The 15124-nt window shown below is 50.8% G+C and overlaps 3 protein-coding genes and 1 pseudogene across 3 annotated transcripts; 2 read left to right on the forward strand and 2 right to left on the reverse strand.

Annotated features, from left to right (window-relative positions):
* The first annotated feature begins 1783 nt into the window (after positions 1-1783).
* On the forward strand, positions 1784-3699 carry LOC127766039 (aspartic proteinase nepenthesin-1-like). The gene has a single exon (XM_052291047.1). It carries the CDS (start codon positions 2006-2008, stop codon positions 3350-3352), a length of 1347 nt encoding a protein of 448 aa, XP_052147007.1. The 5' UTR covers positions 1784-2005; the 3' UTR covers positions 3353-3699.
* A 3938-nt stretch (positions 3700-7637) lies between these two features.
* Positions 7638-8959, forward strand: LOC127765145 (aspartic proteinase nepenthesin-1-like; annotated as a pseudogene).
* A 4112-nt stretch (positions 8960-13071) lies between these two features.
* LOC127765309 (uncharacterized) lies at positions 13072-14079 on the reverse strand. The gene is made up of 3 exons (XM_052290180.1): positions 13744-14079; positions 13351-13620; positions 13072-13191 (listed from the first exon to the last, which is right to left on the reverse strand). Exons 1-3 carry the CDS (start codon positions 14077-14079, stop codon positions 13072-13074), a joined length of 726 nt encoding a protein of 241 aa, XP_052146140.1.
* A 57-nt stretch (positions 14080-14136) lies between these two features.
* On the reverse strand, positions 14137-14844 carry LOC127765313 (uncharacterized). The gene has a single exon (XM_052290184.1). It carries the CDS (start codon positions 14842-14844, stop codon positions 14137-14139), a length of 708 nt encoding a protein of 235 aa, XP_052146144.1.
* Between the last annotated feature and the right edge of the window lie 280 nt (positions 14845-15124).

Here is a 15124-nt window from a genome sequence, read left to right on the forward strand (position 1 = left end):
CCCTTTAGTATCCACTTCAAAAATTTCAACAGCCTCCTCATCTGAAGAAATTTCTTCAATTTCATCTTCAAAATCACTGTCATTACCACTTCCTACATCTTCTGCATCTGAATTGTCTTCTTGTGCAACTTGTGTCTCAACATATATCTGCAACCTCTGCTTCACTAGTACAGTCTGACATCAGTTGGCAAACCTTGTCGTCCAACAAAACACGAAGACCATCCTTCAGCTCTTTCATTGGGAACAACCAATGCAAGAGCATTGGTTCCTCAACTGCACAATGGTCCTTTAGATGGCCCTTAACCTCTGGCAACGAAACTTTGTCACGGTCAATGTGTGATATTGCTTCAGATTCACCACAATAATGCTTTTGCCTACCATCGTATATGAACTCTCCATTATAGTGGAACCGTACAACCAAAAAGTTCAGAACATCCATCGCAAAGACTCTACAACCAGAAAAAGCAAACCACTAATCATCCATCCACAATTAAATACTCAGAAATCGATAAAGTAAGCTCAACATCCCACTGGGCAGCCATAAACAAATTAACAAATGAGAGAATCATACGAGCATCCCAATCTCACTGTCCTAAATTGACAAATAAATAAGCAGCTCACAACTGAAGGCCGTGCCACGCCGCCGCGCGAGCGCTGTTTGCTGCGCAGCCACGCGTGTGCCGCGCAGCCGCGCGAGTGTCGAGCCTGCGCAGCGCCGTGCTGCCGTGCGAGCGTCGTGCCGCGCCGCTGCGCCGCAGAGCCTCGCCTGCGCCGCCGTTCACCACGCCGTTGCGCCGCCAAGCTCCGCCTCCACCGCTAGGGTTAGGGGTTTGGGTTGGGGAATTTTTCACGGGAGAAAGGGAGAGAGAGTGTGTGTGGGAGGGGAGGGGTATTTTTATGTTATTGCCACATCATTTGCCACGTGTATGTGCCACGTCGGATCAAACGGGTAAAACCAGCCGAAATTGGTCGCAGGGGGGTTAAGTGTCCGGATTAAATAGTTTAAGGGGGTATTATTATAGTTTAGGGGGTACAACGTACTTTCGCAAGAGTTTAGGGGGGTAAATCGGACTTAACCCTATAATAAATTGTGCACAGTAGATCTTTTATGGTTGGAAGTTCCTCTTAGTTAATTTTTTTGTAGTTTCACAATCAACATATATGGACTCTGCTTTTTTAGTTTACCATCTATTTTAGATACACTTGGGTTTAATTAAAATATCTTTTTTTTGTAGTTTCACAATCAACATATAAGGACTCCGTTTTTTAGTTTAAAATTTATTTGAGACACACTTGGGTAGTAATTAAGAGAAAGAAACATCTTGTAGTTTCAAAAAAATGAACTACAAGAAACTCGCTGAAGAAAAAAAAAAGCGAGTTATTGTTCTCAGTGTCAACTAATGGTTATATAAAAAACCCACATCATCAAACTACGCGTTCAATCCACGTTTCATCACATTAAGGTTCCACCTGCACCCGGACTTCCCTTATTCTTCTGATTCATCCTGTTGCTGTCTGTCAAGTGGGAGAAGATAATCCGGATTACCTTTCTTTTACGAGCTATCGATTTATTTGACAAAGTACACCAGCTGACGCAATGGCTGTAGTCCGTGGACACTGTGCGCTTGTAAATTGTAAGCAACAAGCTACGACGTACACAGAGTTGGTAAAAATCGTATTCCACACACGCTTTAAAGACCAAGTCCGCATCATATATGAAGGAAAATGACTAATATGGATCGATCCGACGCGATTTCAAATTCCTTTTCTTTTCCGACGATTGCAAAGGTCTGGAGTTGAAATAAGTGAAATGCTTTAATTATTCGTCCGTAGACAGTTTCAAGATTCTTCGTTTTTCACAACTGCGTGCACAAGCCTGCATTTGAAGGAAGCAAGATGCAGGACTAAAAACCACAGTACATGTGGACTTCTTTCTATCTTGAATTCCATTTCGTGAATATCAGGCATACTTCTTGTTTTACTACAGGAATCGAAGCAAGTGAAAATGAAGAAGCTTGAGAAGATGCTTCTCCTACTGTCGCTGCTTGCGGTGATCGCCGTCGTTGCTCGATGCGACGCGGCGGCTCTGAGGCTGCACGCCACCCACGCCGACGCCGGCCGCGGCCTCAGCACGCGCGAGCTTCTGCACCGGATGGCCGCGCGCAGCAAGGCCCGCTCGGCGCGCCTGCTCTCCGGGCGCGCGGCGAGCGCCCGCGTGGACCCGGGGAGCTACACCGACGGCGTCCCGGACACGGAGTACCTGGTGCACATGGCCATCGGCACGCCGCCGCAGCCGGTGCAGCTCATCCTCGACACCGGCAGCGACCTCACCTGGACACAGTGCGCGCCGTGCGTGTCCTGCTTCCGCCAAAGCCTCCCACGCTTCAACCCGTCCCGTTCCATGACGTTCTCGGTGCTGCCCTGCGACCTGCGCATATGTCGCGACCTGACCTGGTCTTCCTGTGGCGAGCAGAGCTGGGGCAACGGCATCTGCGTCTACGCCTACGCCTACGCCGACCACTCCATCACAACCGGTCATCTCGACTCCGACACCTTCAGCTTCGCGAGCGCCGATCATGCCATCGGTGGCGCCTCTGTGCCGGACCTAACCTTCGGCTGCGGCCTCTTTAACAACGGGATTTTCGTGTCCAACGAGACCGGCATCGCTGGCTTCTCCCGCGGCGCGCTGTCCATGCCGGCGCAGCTTAAAGTCGACAACTTCTCCTACTGTTTCACCGCTATAACAGGGTCAGAACCGAGCCCCGTGTTCCTCGGCGTTCCGCCGAACCTCTACAGCGACGCCGCCGGCGGTGGCCATGGCGTCGTCCAGTCCACCGCTCTCATCCGGTACCATTCGTCTCAGCTGAAAGCGTACTACATCTCCCTCAAGGGCGTAACCGTGGGCACGACGAGGCTGCCGATCCCGGAATCGGTGTTCGCCTTGAAGGAGGATGGCACGGGTGGCACCATCGTCGACTCCGGCACCGGCATGACGATGCTGCCCGAGGCCGTCTACAACCTCGTGTGCGACGCGTTCGTGGCCCAGACGAAGCTCACGGTGCACAACTCGACGTCGTCGTTGTCCCAGCTCTGCTTCTCGGTGCCGCCGGGAGCCAAGCCCGACGTGCCGGCGCTGGTGTTGCACTTTGAGGGCGCGACGCTGGACCTGCCCCGGGAGAACTACATGTTTGAGATCGAGGAGACCGGGGGAAGAAGACTCACCTGCCTCGCTATCAACGCAGGGGAGGACCTGAGTGTCATAGGCAACTTCCAGCAGCAGAACATGCACGTTCTCTACGATCTGGCCAACGACATGCTGTCCTTTGTCCCTGCACGCTGCAACGAGCTCTAGAATTGCATCTTCCTGTAAACACATCGTCGTCGATGAAAATTACGCTGTCATAAAAGTTCTATTGGTCCAAAAAAAAAAAGAATCCAAAAGAAAATCCGGTCTAAAATGTAGTACTCCCTCCTATAGTTGCCCAAAAGGCCCACAGCCAGACGGCCTGACTCATGACACGGAGATTTGGCCCGGCCTAGACATGGCACGACCCAATTATTGTCGGGTATGTGCCGGCCCGACCCGACCGGCCTCTTTCTTGGCACGACGTGCAATGATCCCCATCTCCCGTAGGCCGTAGCCCATCAGTGGCCGGCCCAAAGAGATGACAGATGTAAAATAGACTTATTCCAAGGACAAGCACGATGGCTGGTCGTGCCTTCGAGCCAGCAAGGCACGACCCGAGTCTTATTGGACCGTGCTTGGGCTGTAGGTGCACCTTGTGGCCGGGCACGACACGGCATGTCGGTCGGCTGTGCCGGCTTGATTGATCTCGGGCAGTGCCTTAATCATCCTCAGGTCGGGTCGTGCCAGGTGGTCTATTTGGCCATCTTTACTTGTTCCATTCTAAAATATAAGAACTACCTTAAGAATTTGTCTCAAAATATAACAATTTGTCATCAACATTCCCTTTCCAACCAACCACAACCCCTTCACCATTCAATTACTCCACCTACCTGTACTTCTCATTCAATCGCAACATTCCTCAATTTAGTTACACCTACTTTCTTTTTTTTAACGACTCGCACGAGACGGTGCGAAGTTCTATTGATAGAACAAGAAAAAAATTACAAGAATACAACCCTGGAGGGTCGTAACCAGGAAAAAGGAAAAAATATACCACCATCCACACGCCGACATCGCCAACACACAAGCCCAGGAGAAGGCTAACACCGGACCGGCCGCCGCTAAGCGTGACCAACCGCCACTAGACCAACAAAGGGACACGGACGAGATCACCCCCTAGGGGATGCCAAAACGACGTCTTCAAGAAGAGAAGCGACGGAAAAACCGCTGCCGCCGTCCGTCGGGACTCAAAGGAGCCTAGACTGGGCTTATGCTCGGCAAACATCCTTGAGGGGTGAGACAACACAACAACGCTCTCAGGAGGGGGGATAACCATTGTTGTCGGTCCGGCCAAGGCCGGACTGGGTTTTCACCTGCCGCTCACCACCTGCACACGGCTGACGCACCGATGCTTTACTGACATGTGGGATCCCTGCACCGGCGTCCTCCGCCGACCAGCCTTCGTGCGCCGAAGACCGCGCCACACCCACCGGCAGCTCCTCCTCACACCTAGGTCGCCTCCTCTACCGCTGGCCGCACCTCTCTGTGCCAAGCCGGCCTCCATCTCCACCGCCCGCGCCTCTCGCGCCGAGCCGGCCTCCGCTGCCATCGGCTGCGCTTCTCTGCGCCAAGCCGGTCTCCGACCCCTCTACCAAACGATGCCGCGCCGACCAGATGTAGCCGTCTCCCACGCCCTCGGCTAGTTGTCCGAGGCCGCCATGCCTCCGGTGACCGCAGACACGGTCACCACCACCGCAGCCGCTGCTGCCGAATGCCTAGTCACCTCGCCGTCGCCATCCTCGCCTCGCACCCGACTCCTTCCCTGCTGCCGACGTCGCCATCGCCACTACGTCCACAGTCACAGGCCGCCCATCGCCACTGCAACCGACGCCAGTCGCCGCCTCCACAAACCGCCGTTGCGCCGTCGCCCTCCTCCAGCAAGTAGCTAGCAGCCGCCCTGACGCCATGTCCGCCACTGCCGCCGTTGCCAGCCGACACCGCAGCCGTCAACTGCCGCGACCGCCGCCGTCGTCGTCGCCACACCGCCGCCGCCGTCGCCACCTGCCACCGGCCACCCTCCAGATCCGGCCGAGAGGCACGGATCTGGGGGACACCGCCGCCATCGCTGCCGGGCACCGCGCCGTCACTGCCACAAGCCGACACGGGACCACCGCCGCTCCTTCGCACCCTCGACCGACTCCGTCCCCACCGCCACCGCCATCCCCACCGTCGCCCTCCCTGCCGCCGTTGCCGCCGTCCTTCCCGCCGAGAGTCGCCACCCCGCCAGATTCGGCCAGAGCGGCCCGGATCTAGCGGTCACCGCCGCCCCACCTAGGGTGGCTCCAATGCCCGCCTGGTGTGAGGTCGGCGAGAGACCCCGCCGCCGCCGTCCTTACGGTCGGCTGGCATTGCCAGCAGCCGCTCAGGCGGCGGCGAGGCGGAAGGGAGGGAGAGGGGCGGCCGGGTTGTCGCCTCCCGTGCCACCCTAGGGGAGGACGACGCGAGAGCAAGAAATTTGGGGGATTGTTACACCTACTTTCTTAATAGCCGTATCCAACCGTATCACAGTTTGATCAACCCGTTAAGTTTTTTAGGTCTACCCAAATTGATAATCATCTAAGATGTGTCTTCATTTATTCATGTAGAAGGGCCTTAGAATTGATCCCACGCTCAACCCCCGTGGTCTATGGGTTCCACGTCGGAGCGAGCTCCATCTAGCCCTCCCCTTCTTTGCTCTCTCTGTTGTACGGTGGCACCGCGCCAATGGGAAGAAGACCGTTGTTGCCGTCGAGAAGACGAATGGCCCACAAGCAGACCCAGTTGTTAGCCTCACCAATCTACTATCAGATCCGCTCAGTGGCCTCGCCGAGCCAACCAATAGCGTGGGATGGCTCCGGCTCTGGCTCCAATTTCGTGGCGAGGATGATGGAAGCGCCGGCTCCAACTCCAGCTCCGATGACGAGGATGAGGGAGAAAACAATGGGGAGAGAAGACCGCTCTAGCTCCGGCGTGGGATAAGGGAGGAGGTAGTGGGAATGGAAACAAATTCGGAGCGATTATTATTATTTTTAGCAAAGGGGTAGAATTGAAAAATAACATGCGGCTTTTATGGATCATGCATTTTGGGTTGTGTGGCTTGTACCAGTAGCTTTGGATTGACTTGGGCCATTTCAAACCACTCAGCATTGTGAAGGCTATGGTTTATATGTGGTCTTAGTTCACGCTATAGTGGGCCATAAGGTCCGTGGCTTGACAGCCCAGCCCAAGGCATGAGGTTTTGGCCTAGCCTAGGCATGGCACGGCGCGATCGCTATCAGGCCCGTCAGCACGACCCGATTGTTGGGCTGTGCCTGGGCCTATGCCTCGGCACAGTGGACCGGCCCGGTATGGCACGGCACGAAGTTCATGGAGGTGAAATAAACTTATTTTCAACCATGTGAAATACATGGCACAAAGAATAGGGAGGACAAATAGACGTATTATATGGCATGGCCCAAAGAGTAGGGACGTAAAATAGACTTATTTTAGCTATATATACCAAAGAGGAAGGAGGGGAAATAGACTTATTTCAAAGAAAGCACGATGGGCTGCCTATGCCTTCGGGCCGGCTTGGCACAGCCCGACCCTTATTGGGTCGTGCCTGGGCCATAAGTGGAGCACGTGGGCCGATGCACTGCCCGACGCGTAGGTCGGGTCGTGCCGGCCTGACATATCTTGGCTCGGGCACGACCGGGCCTGGGTCATGCTGGGCTGAGCGGCCCATTTGGCCATCTATAGTTCACACAGCACAATGAGACCACTGCTACTAGTGGTCTTAATTGGTTATGACGAGTCTGGATCATAAAATTTCGGATTTTTTATGACATGTGGAATGAGACAATCCATTAGCACATGATTAATAGTGTATTTAATTCGAAACTTCTGTATAGAAAACTTTTACACGAAACGTACGTGTCGTTCAGCAATTCAGGAAATGTGCTTAAGAAAACGAGAAACTAGCTGTTTCGGTTAGTTGTTTAGAACTCAGCCTAGTCGTTTGTCTGCATTCTGGCAGTTCAATATAAAATAGGCAAGTAAAAGCAGTAAGTATAGTTCAAACAGGTGAGTGAAAAACAATGAGCGAGACGTACATACATAGTAGGTTCCTAAGCTAAAACGAACGGGGTAAAACGCAGATGGTTGAAAATTAAAGATGCCAGGACTACGGATTTCAATGTATATTCTCGTTTGCAGAATGCTGACTCCGTCCAATACGTCCTCAATGGTTTCTTCCGGCTGGGCGGCTGGCTGAATTGTTGAAAAGATAATCATTTAAAATGCATAAACGCGCGCCGCGAGTCCAAAAACGGCTGAGAACTTGCAACAACAGAATTCATAGTTGCTGAAAACCTGAAACCAACACGTGCATAACCTCGCTATATATATGGAGCCAACGTTGGGTTCGTATTTGCAACACAAACTCACCAAGCAGGCAAAAGCAGTAGCTAGCAATAAGCACGCCATCACTGAAATGACGAAGCAGCCGATCAAAATGCAGAAGCTAGTTCTCTTGATCCCCGCGTTGCTTGCAGCTCTAGTCATTAATTCTTGCTGCAATGCCGCCGCGGCGTCCGTCCGGATGCAGCTCACCCAGGTCGACGCCGGCGCGGCCTGTCTGGGCGCGAGCTGATGCGCCGCATGGCGCTGCGCAGCAAGGCCCGCGCCCCGCGGCTCCTCTCGGGCTCATCAGCGACCGCGCCCGTATCCCCAGGGGCGTACGACGACGGCGTTCCTATGACGGAGTACCTGTTGCACCTGGCCATCGGCACGCCGCCGCAGCCCGTGCAGCTGACGCTCGACACCGGCAGCGACCTCGTCTGGACGCAGTGCCAGCCGTGCGCTGTATGCTTCAACCAGTCTCTCCCTTACTACGACGCGTCGAGATCCTCCACGTTCGCCTTGCCTTCCTGCGACTCCACGCAGTGCAAGCTGGACCCAAGTGTGACTATGTGCGTCAACTAGACGGTCCAGACCTGCGCCTACTCCTACTCCTACGGTGACAAGTCGGCGACGATCGGCTTCCTCGATGTGGAGACGTTCTCGTTTGTCGCCGGCGCCTCCGTGCCCGGCGTGGTCTTCGGTTGCGGCCTCAATAACACTGGAATTTTCCGCTCCAACGAGACAGGCATCGCTGGCTTCGGCCGCGGGCCACTGTCCCTCCCGTCGCAGCTCAAAGTGGGCAACTTCTCCCACTGCTTCACCGCAGTATCTGGACGGAAACCGAGCACTGTCCTGTTCGACCTGCCGGCAGACCTCTACAAAAACGGCCGCGGCCCCGTCCAGACCACCCCTCTAATCAAGAACCCTGCCCATCCAACTTTCTACTACCTCTCGCTGAAGGGCATCACCGTCGGGTCGACGAGGCTGCCGGTGCCGGAGTCCGCGTTCGCTCTAAAGAACGGGACCGGCGGAACGATCATCGACTCCGGCACGGCCTTCACTTCGCTGCCGCCGCGGGTTTACCGGCTCGTCCGTGACGAGTTCGCCGCGCACGTGAAGCTTCCCGTGGTGGCCGGCAACGAGACGGGTCCCTTACTCTGCTTCTCGGCGCCGCCGCGGGGGAAGCCGCACGTGCCGAAGCTGGTGCTGCACTTCGAGGGCGCGACGATGCACCTGCCCCGGGAGAACTACGTGTTCGAGGCAAAGGACGCGGGTAACCGCAGTATCTGCCTTGCCATTATTGAAGGCGAGATGACCATAATTGGCAACTTCCAGCAGCAGAATATGCACGTACTCTACGATCTGAAGAACAGCAAGCTGTCCTTCGTCCGTGCTAAGTGCGATAAACTTTAGACTCGCGTCAGTCATCACGGCCTGGCCACGAGGCGTTGCCATCTCCTTTTACTAATCTATATGTGTTAATTTGTTATAGCTGAATAATTTGGATTCTGAATAAGAGCAACCGTATGCCATACTTACATCTATGCCAGTGATCGATGATAACTCACAGCCGTAGCAGCCAGCGTGTGTGCGCCCATTAGCAGCCCCCGTTGCTAGATGCATTTTTTTGGAAGGGATGGCTCTTTTTTTTGAAGCAAAAGACGGCAGGAGCTGAGGTCAAGAAAGAGCAGACCACTAGGTGACATTTTCAGTTTTCATTTTCAGAGATTTACATACATGATGCTATCAACTAGAGCTAAGCACAAGCCTTTATGTATGGCGCAAAATCTGAATGGCATCTATATTTTCCTTTACTAAGAAAGCTACTTGGGTGGCACTTAGTTGCTTTTGATGGAAAATTCTTCGATTGCGCTCAAGCCACACCTGCCACCAGGTTATAAGAAGTGCCCCTATCAGTTTTCTTCTTCTCCTTCCATAAGTTGAATGAATGATTGAGGTCCACCATTCTAAAATTTTTGCATCCTGTAGTTGATTTGGGGTCTGCATGATGTCCAGCCAGCTACAAACTTGGGACCAAACCGTGTTAGTGAAACTGCACTCCTTTGCCAAATGGTTTGCGTCCTCAAAAGCATCTGTACATAAGCTGCAAATCCAATCGCATGGCCAATGTCTTAAAAGGAGGTTTTCAGCTGTGAGAGTTCTTTGATGTAAAATTAACCAGCCAAAGAACCGATGCTTAGGTTCCGCTTCAGCTCTCCAAAGTGGCATAAAATTTGTGTTGGCAACTGATCCTACAAACTGCATTTCATAAGCGCTTTTTGCAGAGTATTCACCATGATTAGTCCACTTCCACGTGATACTATCCAAAGAATTGGGGTGTAATCTGATCTCATGCAGCTTACTGCCTAGGTGCACCAGCTCATTGATCTCATTTATTGAAGTGATTGTTCTTAGGGAAGTGATCCAGTGATTATTGTGCAGCTCAAAGGCTACGCAGTTTGTTTTCCTCTTTGCTAATCTGAATAATGTCGGCGCTATGTCTTTAGGAGCGTATCCTTGCAGCCAATTGTGTGACCAAAACTTGCATTTCTTTCCGTTTCCCAGGGAAATTTGTGTACTTGCTCTGAAGAGATTTCTGTCCATCTCATCACATGGAATTTCCATATTGATCCAGGGTTTATTTTCCTCTTTCCATTCGTACCAGAGCCATCGAAGTCTTAAAGCCCGAGCGAATTTCTCTAAATTGAGAATTCCAAGCCCGCCCAAAGGTTTGGGCTTGCAGACGGCTGTCCAATTCAAAAGACAACTGCCCCCGCTAACGTTTTCAGGATCGTCGCCTTTCCAAAGGAAAGCTCGCCTAAGGCGATCGATCCTTTTGTAAAGCCATTTATTTTGCTGGAGAATTGTTAGGTGATAAATTGGGGTAGAGGAAAGAGTGTTTTTAACCAGCACCTCTCTACCTGCTGAAGTGAAGAAGCGACCTTTCCAACCAGGAATTCTCGATCCCACTTTGTCCACCAGAGGTTGAAGCTCTAATTTCCCCAATTTTCTTGTGTGCAAAGGCAGGCCCAAGTACTTACATGGGAAGTTTGAAATTCTACCTGGGAAGATGGAAAGGCAGTCATCTAGGTTGACTCCGTTACAGCTTATCGGGAAGATCTCTGTTTTTTCCATGTTTGTGTGAAGTCCACTGGCATCTGCAAAGACAGAAAGAATTCCACGAAGGACTAGCATTTCTTCTCGAATGGGCTTTATAAAAAGACCAACATCATCTGCGTAGAGAGAGCATCTGAAGCGCCGCTGTCTTTGCAGACTAGAGAGAAGGCCAAGATCCTCTGCTTTCTTGAATAATTTGTGCAGGGGTTTCATTGCAAGGATGAAAAGCATGGGGGGAAGGGGATCGCCCTGCCGAAGACCTCTAGCATGGTCTATTTCCTGACCTGGGATACCATTAAGAAGAACCGCAGAAGAGGAAGTACCCAGTAGGTTGGAAATCCAGTTGCACCATTTAAGTCCAAAGCCAAAGATTTGAAGGACCTCTAGCAAGTATGCCCAATTAACTGTGTCGAAAGCCTTCGATATGTCAACTTTGAGGAAAAGAGTAGGCTTTTTTTTTCCTGTGAAACGATTTGATCATGTTCTGCACAAACAGGACATTGTCATGTATTGCTCTTTTCCTAATGAATGCACTTTGATTTTGAGAGACTAGCTCATCTAATTTTGGTGCAAGTCTGTTTGCTAGTAATTTAGCTACTATTTTTGCAAAACTATGCATTAGACTTATTGGCCGGAAATCCTCCGCTTTTGTTGCATCCGCCTTTTTAGGGATGAGGCAGATATGTGCCGAATTAAGTTCTTGCAGTCTTGCACATCCCATATCTCCAAAGAAGGAAACAACTTGTATGAGATCTATTTTTATTATGTCCCATGCTTGTTTGAAAAAGGCTCCAATAAATCCATCTGGTCCAGGAGATTTTTCCGAAGGCAAGTCAGAGATTGCATTTTTGAGTTCTTCTTCAGTGAAGTTATCATCAAGATCTGAGAGATCAAGCGTAGGGAGATTGAGAGCAGCCAAGTTTAATCTCTGATTTCTGAGAGCAAAGGCTCCTAATTTTTGTGTGAAGTAACGCTTCAATTCTTCCTCCTTTTGATCTTTAGTTACAGCAAAGCCATCTGGAGTTTGAAGGATCTGTATGTGATTTTTTCTCTTTCTACCATTTGCTTTGATTTGGAAGAATTTAGAGTTAACGTCTCCATGCTTTAACCAAGTGATCCTGGCTCTTTGTCTTAGTCGTATTCTCTCTAAAGCTGTCAGTCCAAGCACCCTTGATTTTAAGAGTTTCCGGAGGCACTGTTCTTCCTCCGATAATACTCTATCCTCTTGAGCAACATCCAGATGAAAGACTACTTCATTTGCAATTGCCAATTGCAATCTTATATCTCCTATTCTGGTTGATTTCCATCTTCTAAGATCTCTTGCCAGCCTTTTTAATTTTAAATGGAGTCGCACGAAAGGATTGGTAGTCTGTAGTGGCCTGTTCCAGGACTCTGCAGTTACTTGCTGGAAATCTGGGAGCTTGAGCCAATAAGATTCAAAGCGGAAGGAATTATTTTGTTCTCTTTCCATACAGCCAGTTATGAATAAAGGGGCATGGTCGGAGCAGGACGAAGAGAGTGCAGAGATGTGCGCAGAGTCAAAGAGGACATCCCAATCAGGACAGCAGAAAGCACGATCAATTTTTGTTTGGGTTGGGTTAGCACACTCCTGTGTCCAAGTGAATTTTCTCCCTGAAAGGTGAAGTTCTTTTATCCCCAACCTGTCTAGAGTACCTTTGAAACGCTGCATCAATCCCCTGTTTAGCCTACTATTGTTCTTATCCGAGGTTTTGTAGATTAGGTTGAAATCTCCAATTATAAGCCAAGGAAGGGAAACCATCTGTTCAACTTCCTGGAGTTCAGCAAGGAATTCAATTTTCTGAGCATCTTGTTGTGGCCCATAAACTACAGTTAAGGACCATCTAGCATTATCGTTTTTCATGGTTACTGTTGCTGTGAGGCTAAACTGCTTCTGAACAACATTGGAGAGGCTGAAAAAATTGTCATTGCAGACAAGCAGAATACCCCCTCTAGTGCCATCAGCAGGGAGGTAGGCAAAATCATTTCTGAAACGATTGCCCAGAATGTGTAGAACATCAACATCAGTGATTTCATTCATCTTTGTCTCCTGAAGACAGACTATTGTTGCATTCATTTGTTCTACCAAAAGCTTAACACTTCCTTTTCTAGCTTGGCTGTTCAAGCCTCTAACATTCCAGTTTAGAATGAAACAGTCTAGCTGCGACATAAACAGAAGACACAATAACTGGGGGGGATGGAGCTCAGCTGGGCCTTGTATGCGATGGCTGGGATGGAGCTCAGCTGACGACCTCTGAAACACAGCCAGGAAGATTGGCAGAAACACAAAGAGGTGCGCATTTGCAATACAGAGAACAAGGACAGTATTCTTCTACTTAAGCAGCTTAACATCATCATCACGTAGGGCAACTTTTGACGCGGCAACTGCTTCAAATCGGCACCACAGAGGCCGCCTTCTTAGCGCGCAGACGAACTCCTTTGCAGCCTCCGTTTTCCACTAGGGTCGTGATTGTCTTCATGTCTGCTGGGGAGAGCGGCTTCTTGTAATGCTGCAAATAGAGTTTCTTAATTTGATCACTTAAAAGCTTGTTATCATCAAGAACACCAAATTGCTTTGCAAGAATTTCTTGTGCAATTAATTCAAGCTTTGTACTGCATCTGACTTTCAGTGCCAATCTTGCACTATGCCTTTGAATAGGAGTGGTCACCTTATTGCGGCAGGGTCGACGCAGCTTTGTTCCTGGCGCAGACAACAGTGGCTGCTGAATGGGCGTGGTCACCTCCGCCAGGAATGTCTCCACATCATGCTGGGCCTCATGCACTAAGTTCTCTTGTGGTTCTGCAGCAAATGAAAGAACAAAAACAGGGGAAGCAGGGCGTGGCAGAGTAGTGTCAGGGGAATAAATTGAACCTCCCACCATAGCCTCATGCAGCATAGGATCCAGGTGCCTTTCAAGCATGAGCAACGCCCCTTGCTCCTGTGACACAGGCAATATGTCAGGTGAGAGAGGTTCGAGAGGAATAGAAGCAACTGCAGAGCATTGCCCATTTTCAGGGCTGCTATCTCTTGAATGGCTGAAAGGTTTGCAGGGGGAGGAAACCTTGTCTGCTGGAGCTGGGTCAGAGAGATGCAGAGGTGTCGCCAATTGACGCCTGATTCTTGTTTCTCCAGTTTCGACCGACCTGAACAGATGTCGGCTTCTACTTCTATTGATGTCTGCAGCTCGTTCTCTCTGTCTTCCCCTTGTCTCTTGATTGTATGAACTCCGGTTGTCAAGACCAGGCTCTCTGCTTTTGCTTGACGAACGACCGCCTAAGCGGTTCCAAAGAGAGCGACTTCTACGCCTCCTTCTTGAACGCTGCTCGTGGTCGTCTTCATCTTCAGACCTTCTCTCCGGCGCCGGAAGGGTTCTGCAGGCTTGAATTGGGTGAGCCATCGACCTCATCCGGGTGACATCATCATGCACTCCGTAGTGCCACATGAAGACCCGACCCTATCGAGAGAAGAGATCCTGGACAGTGTCTATGTGAATGATGACCGGATAAGTGAGGCCTTTCTTTGTATCAGTTGGAGCCGGCTGGGATGGCTCCATGTCAGGAAAAGGGATCTCAGTAGCCCTTGCTTCTTTATCTGGCCTTGTGATTGTGAACTGGGTGGCCTTTGGGATGGTGCTCAAGTCTAAGCTCCAAATCCAAAGATCAAAAGTACGGTTGTAGTTCTGGCGACGGGAGTATTCTTCTATGTAGTGCACTGAGCTTTTGCAGCCTATGAGCTTTGCCGCCATGTCTTCTGATCTTGCATGCATCGGGATACCTTCAATGCAGACTCGGGCGTGGTAGCGAATGTCAACAACTTCAGCATTTCGCCTTTCATTCCAAGGCTTGAAATGATACACTCTTCCGCTTCGGGTCACCAATCTTGGTTCTTGCAGAACCTCCTCACGATCGCTATGATTAACGAAAGTGAGGAAGAAATCTTCTGGATGGAATTTTGTGATCTGAATGTCGGAACGATGGATGTGGAAAGCCGAGCGGATGTCATCGGCAAAGGTGCCGATTTCCACCTTCTGGCCCTCATCTGACCAAGCCACCACTGATCCTGCCGTGAAGAGTTGCTTTAGTCTTTCCATCTCGCTTGTCGCCGCCACCATGCAGCTACCAAAATCTGGTCGAGAGACCAGACCGCTGGGGACTGAAGCCATGGAGGTCGGGGCAGTGGAGGTGGTGAGGAGGGGGAAGGCTTAGGAGGAGAGCAGTGGTGGTGAAGGTGGGTGCGAAAGAGGTGGTAAAAGCTGCTCTGATTGCTGGAATTTATAGTGACGCTCTCTACAGGCTGAAGAGAGATGGCCGAATCTTTTGCAAACCCAACAATGAAGCGGATCCCTGCAATCTGCCACTTTATGGCCTGGTTGAAGGCAACGATAGCATTTACCTTCTGTGTGTTTGAGAAATCTCAGCTTCCTTGCAGCCATAATCTCTTGA

Source organism: Oryza glaberrima, chromosome 3 (assembly GCF_000147395.1).
Source record: "Oryza glaberrima chromosome 3, OglaRS2, whole genome shotgun sequence".
Classification (NCBI taxonomy): domain Eukaryota; kingdom Viridiplantae; phylum Streptophyta; class Magnoliopsida; order Poales; family Poaceae; genus Oryza; species Oryza glaberrima.

Bases quoted from the DNA above. Each gene is read 5' to 3' on its own strand.
- LOC127766039 (XM_052291047.1), top strand. From the start codon at position 2,006: ATGAAGAAGCTTGAGAAGATGCTTCTCCTACTGTCGCTGCTTGCGGTG.
- LOC127765309 (XM_052290180.1), bottom strand. From the start codon at position 14,079: ATGGCTCACCCAATTCAAGCCTGCAGAACCCTTCCGGCGCCGGAGAGA. The intron at 13,621-13,743 runs GTTTCCTCCCCC...CCTGTGTCACAG, and splicing joins ACCCAGCTCCAGCAGACAAG to GAGCAAGGGGCGTTGCTCAT. The intron at 13,192-13,350 runs GTGACCACTCCT...CTCTATTTGCAG, and splicing joins GTCGACCCTGCCGCAATAAG to CATTACAAGAAGCCGCTCTC.
- LOC127765313 (XM_052290184.1), bottom strand. From the start codon at position 14,844: ATGGCTTCAGTCCCCAGCGGTCTGGTCTCTCGACCAGATTTTGGTAGC.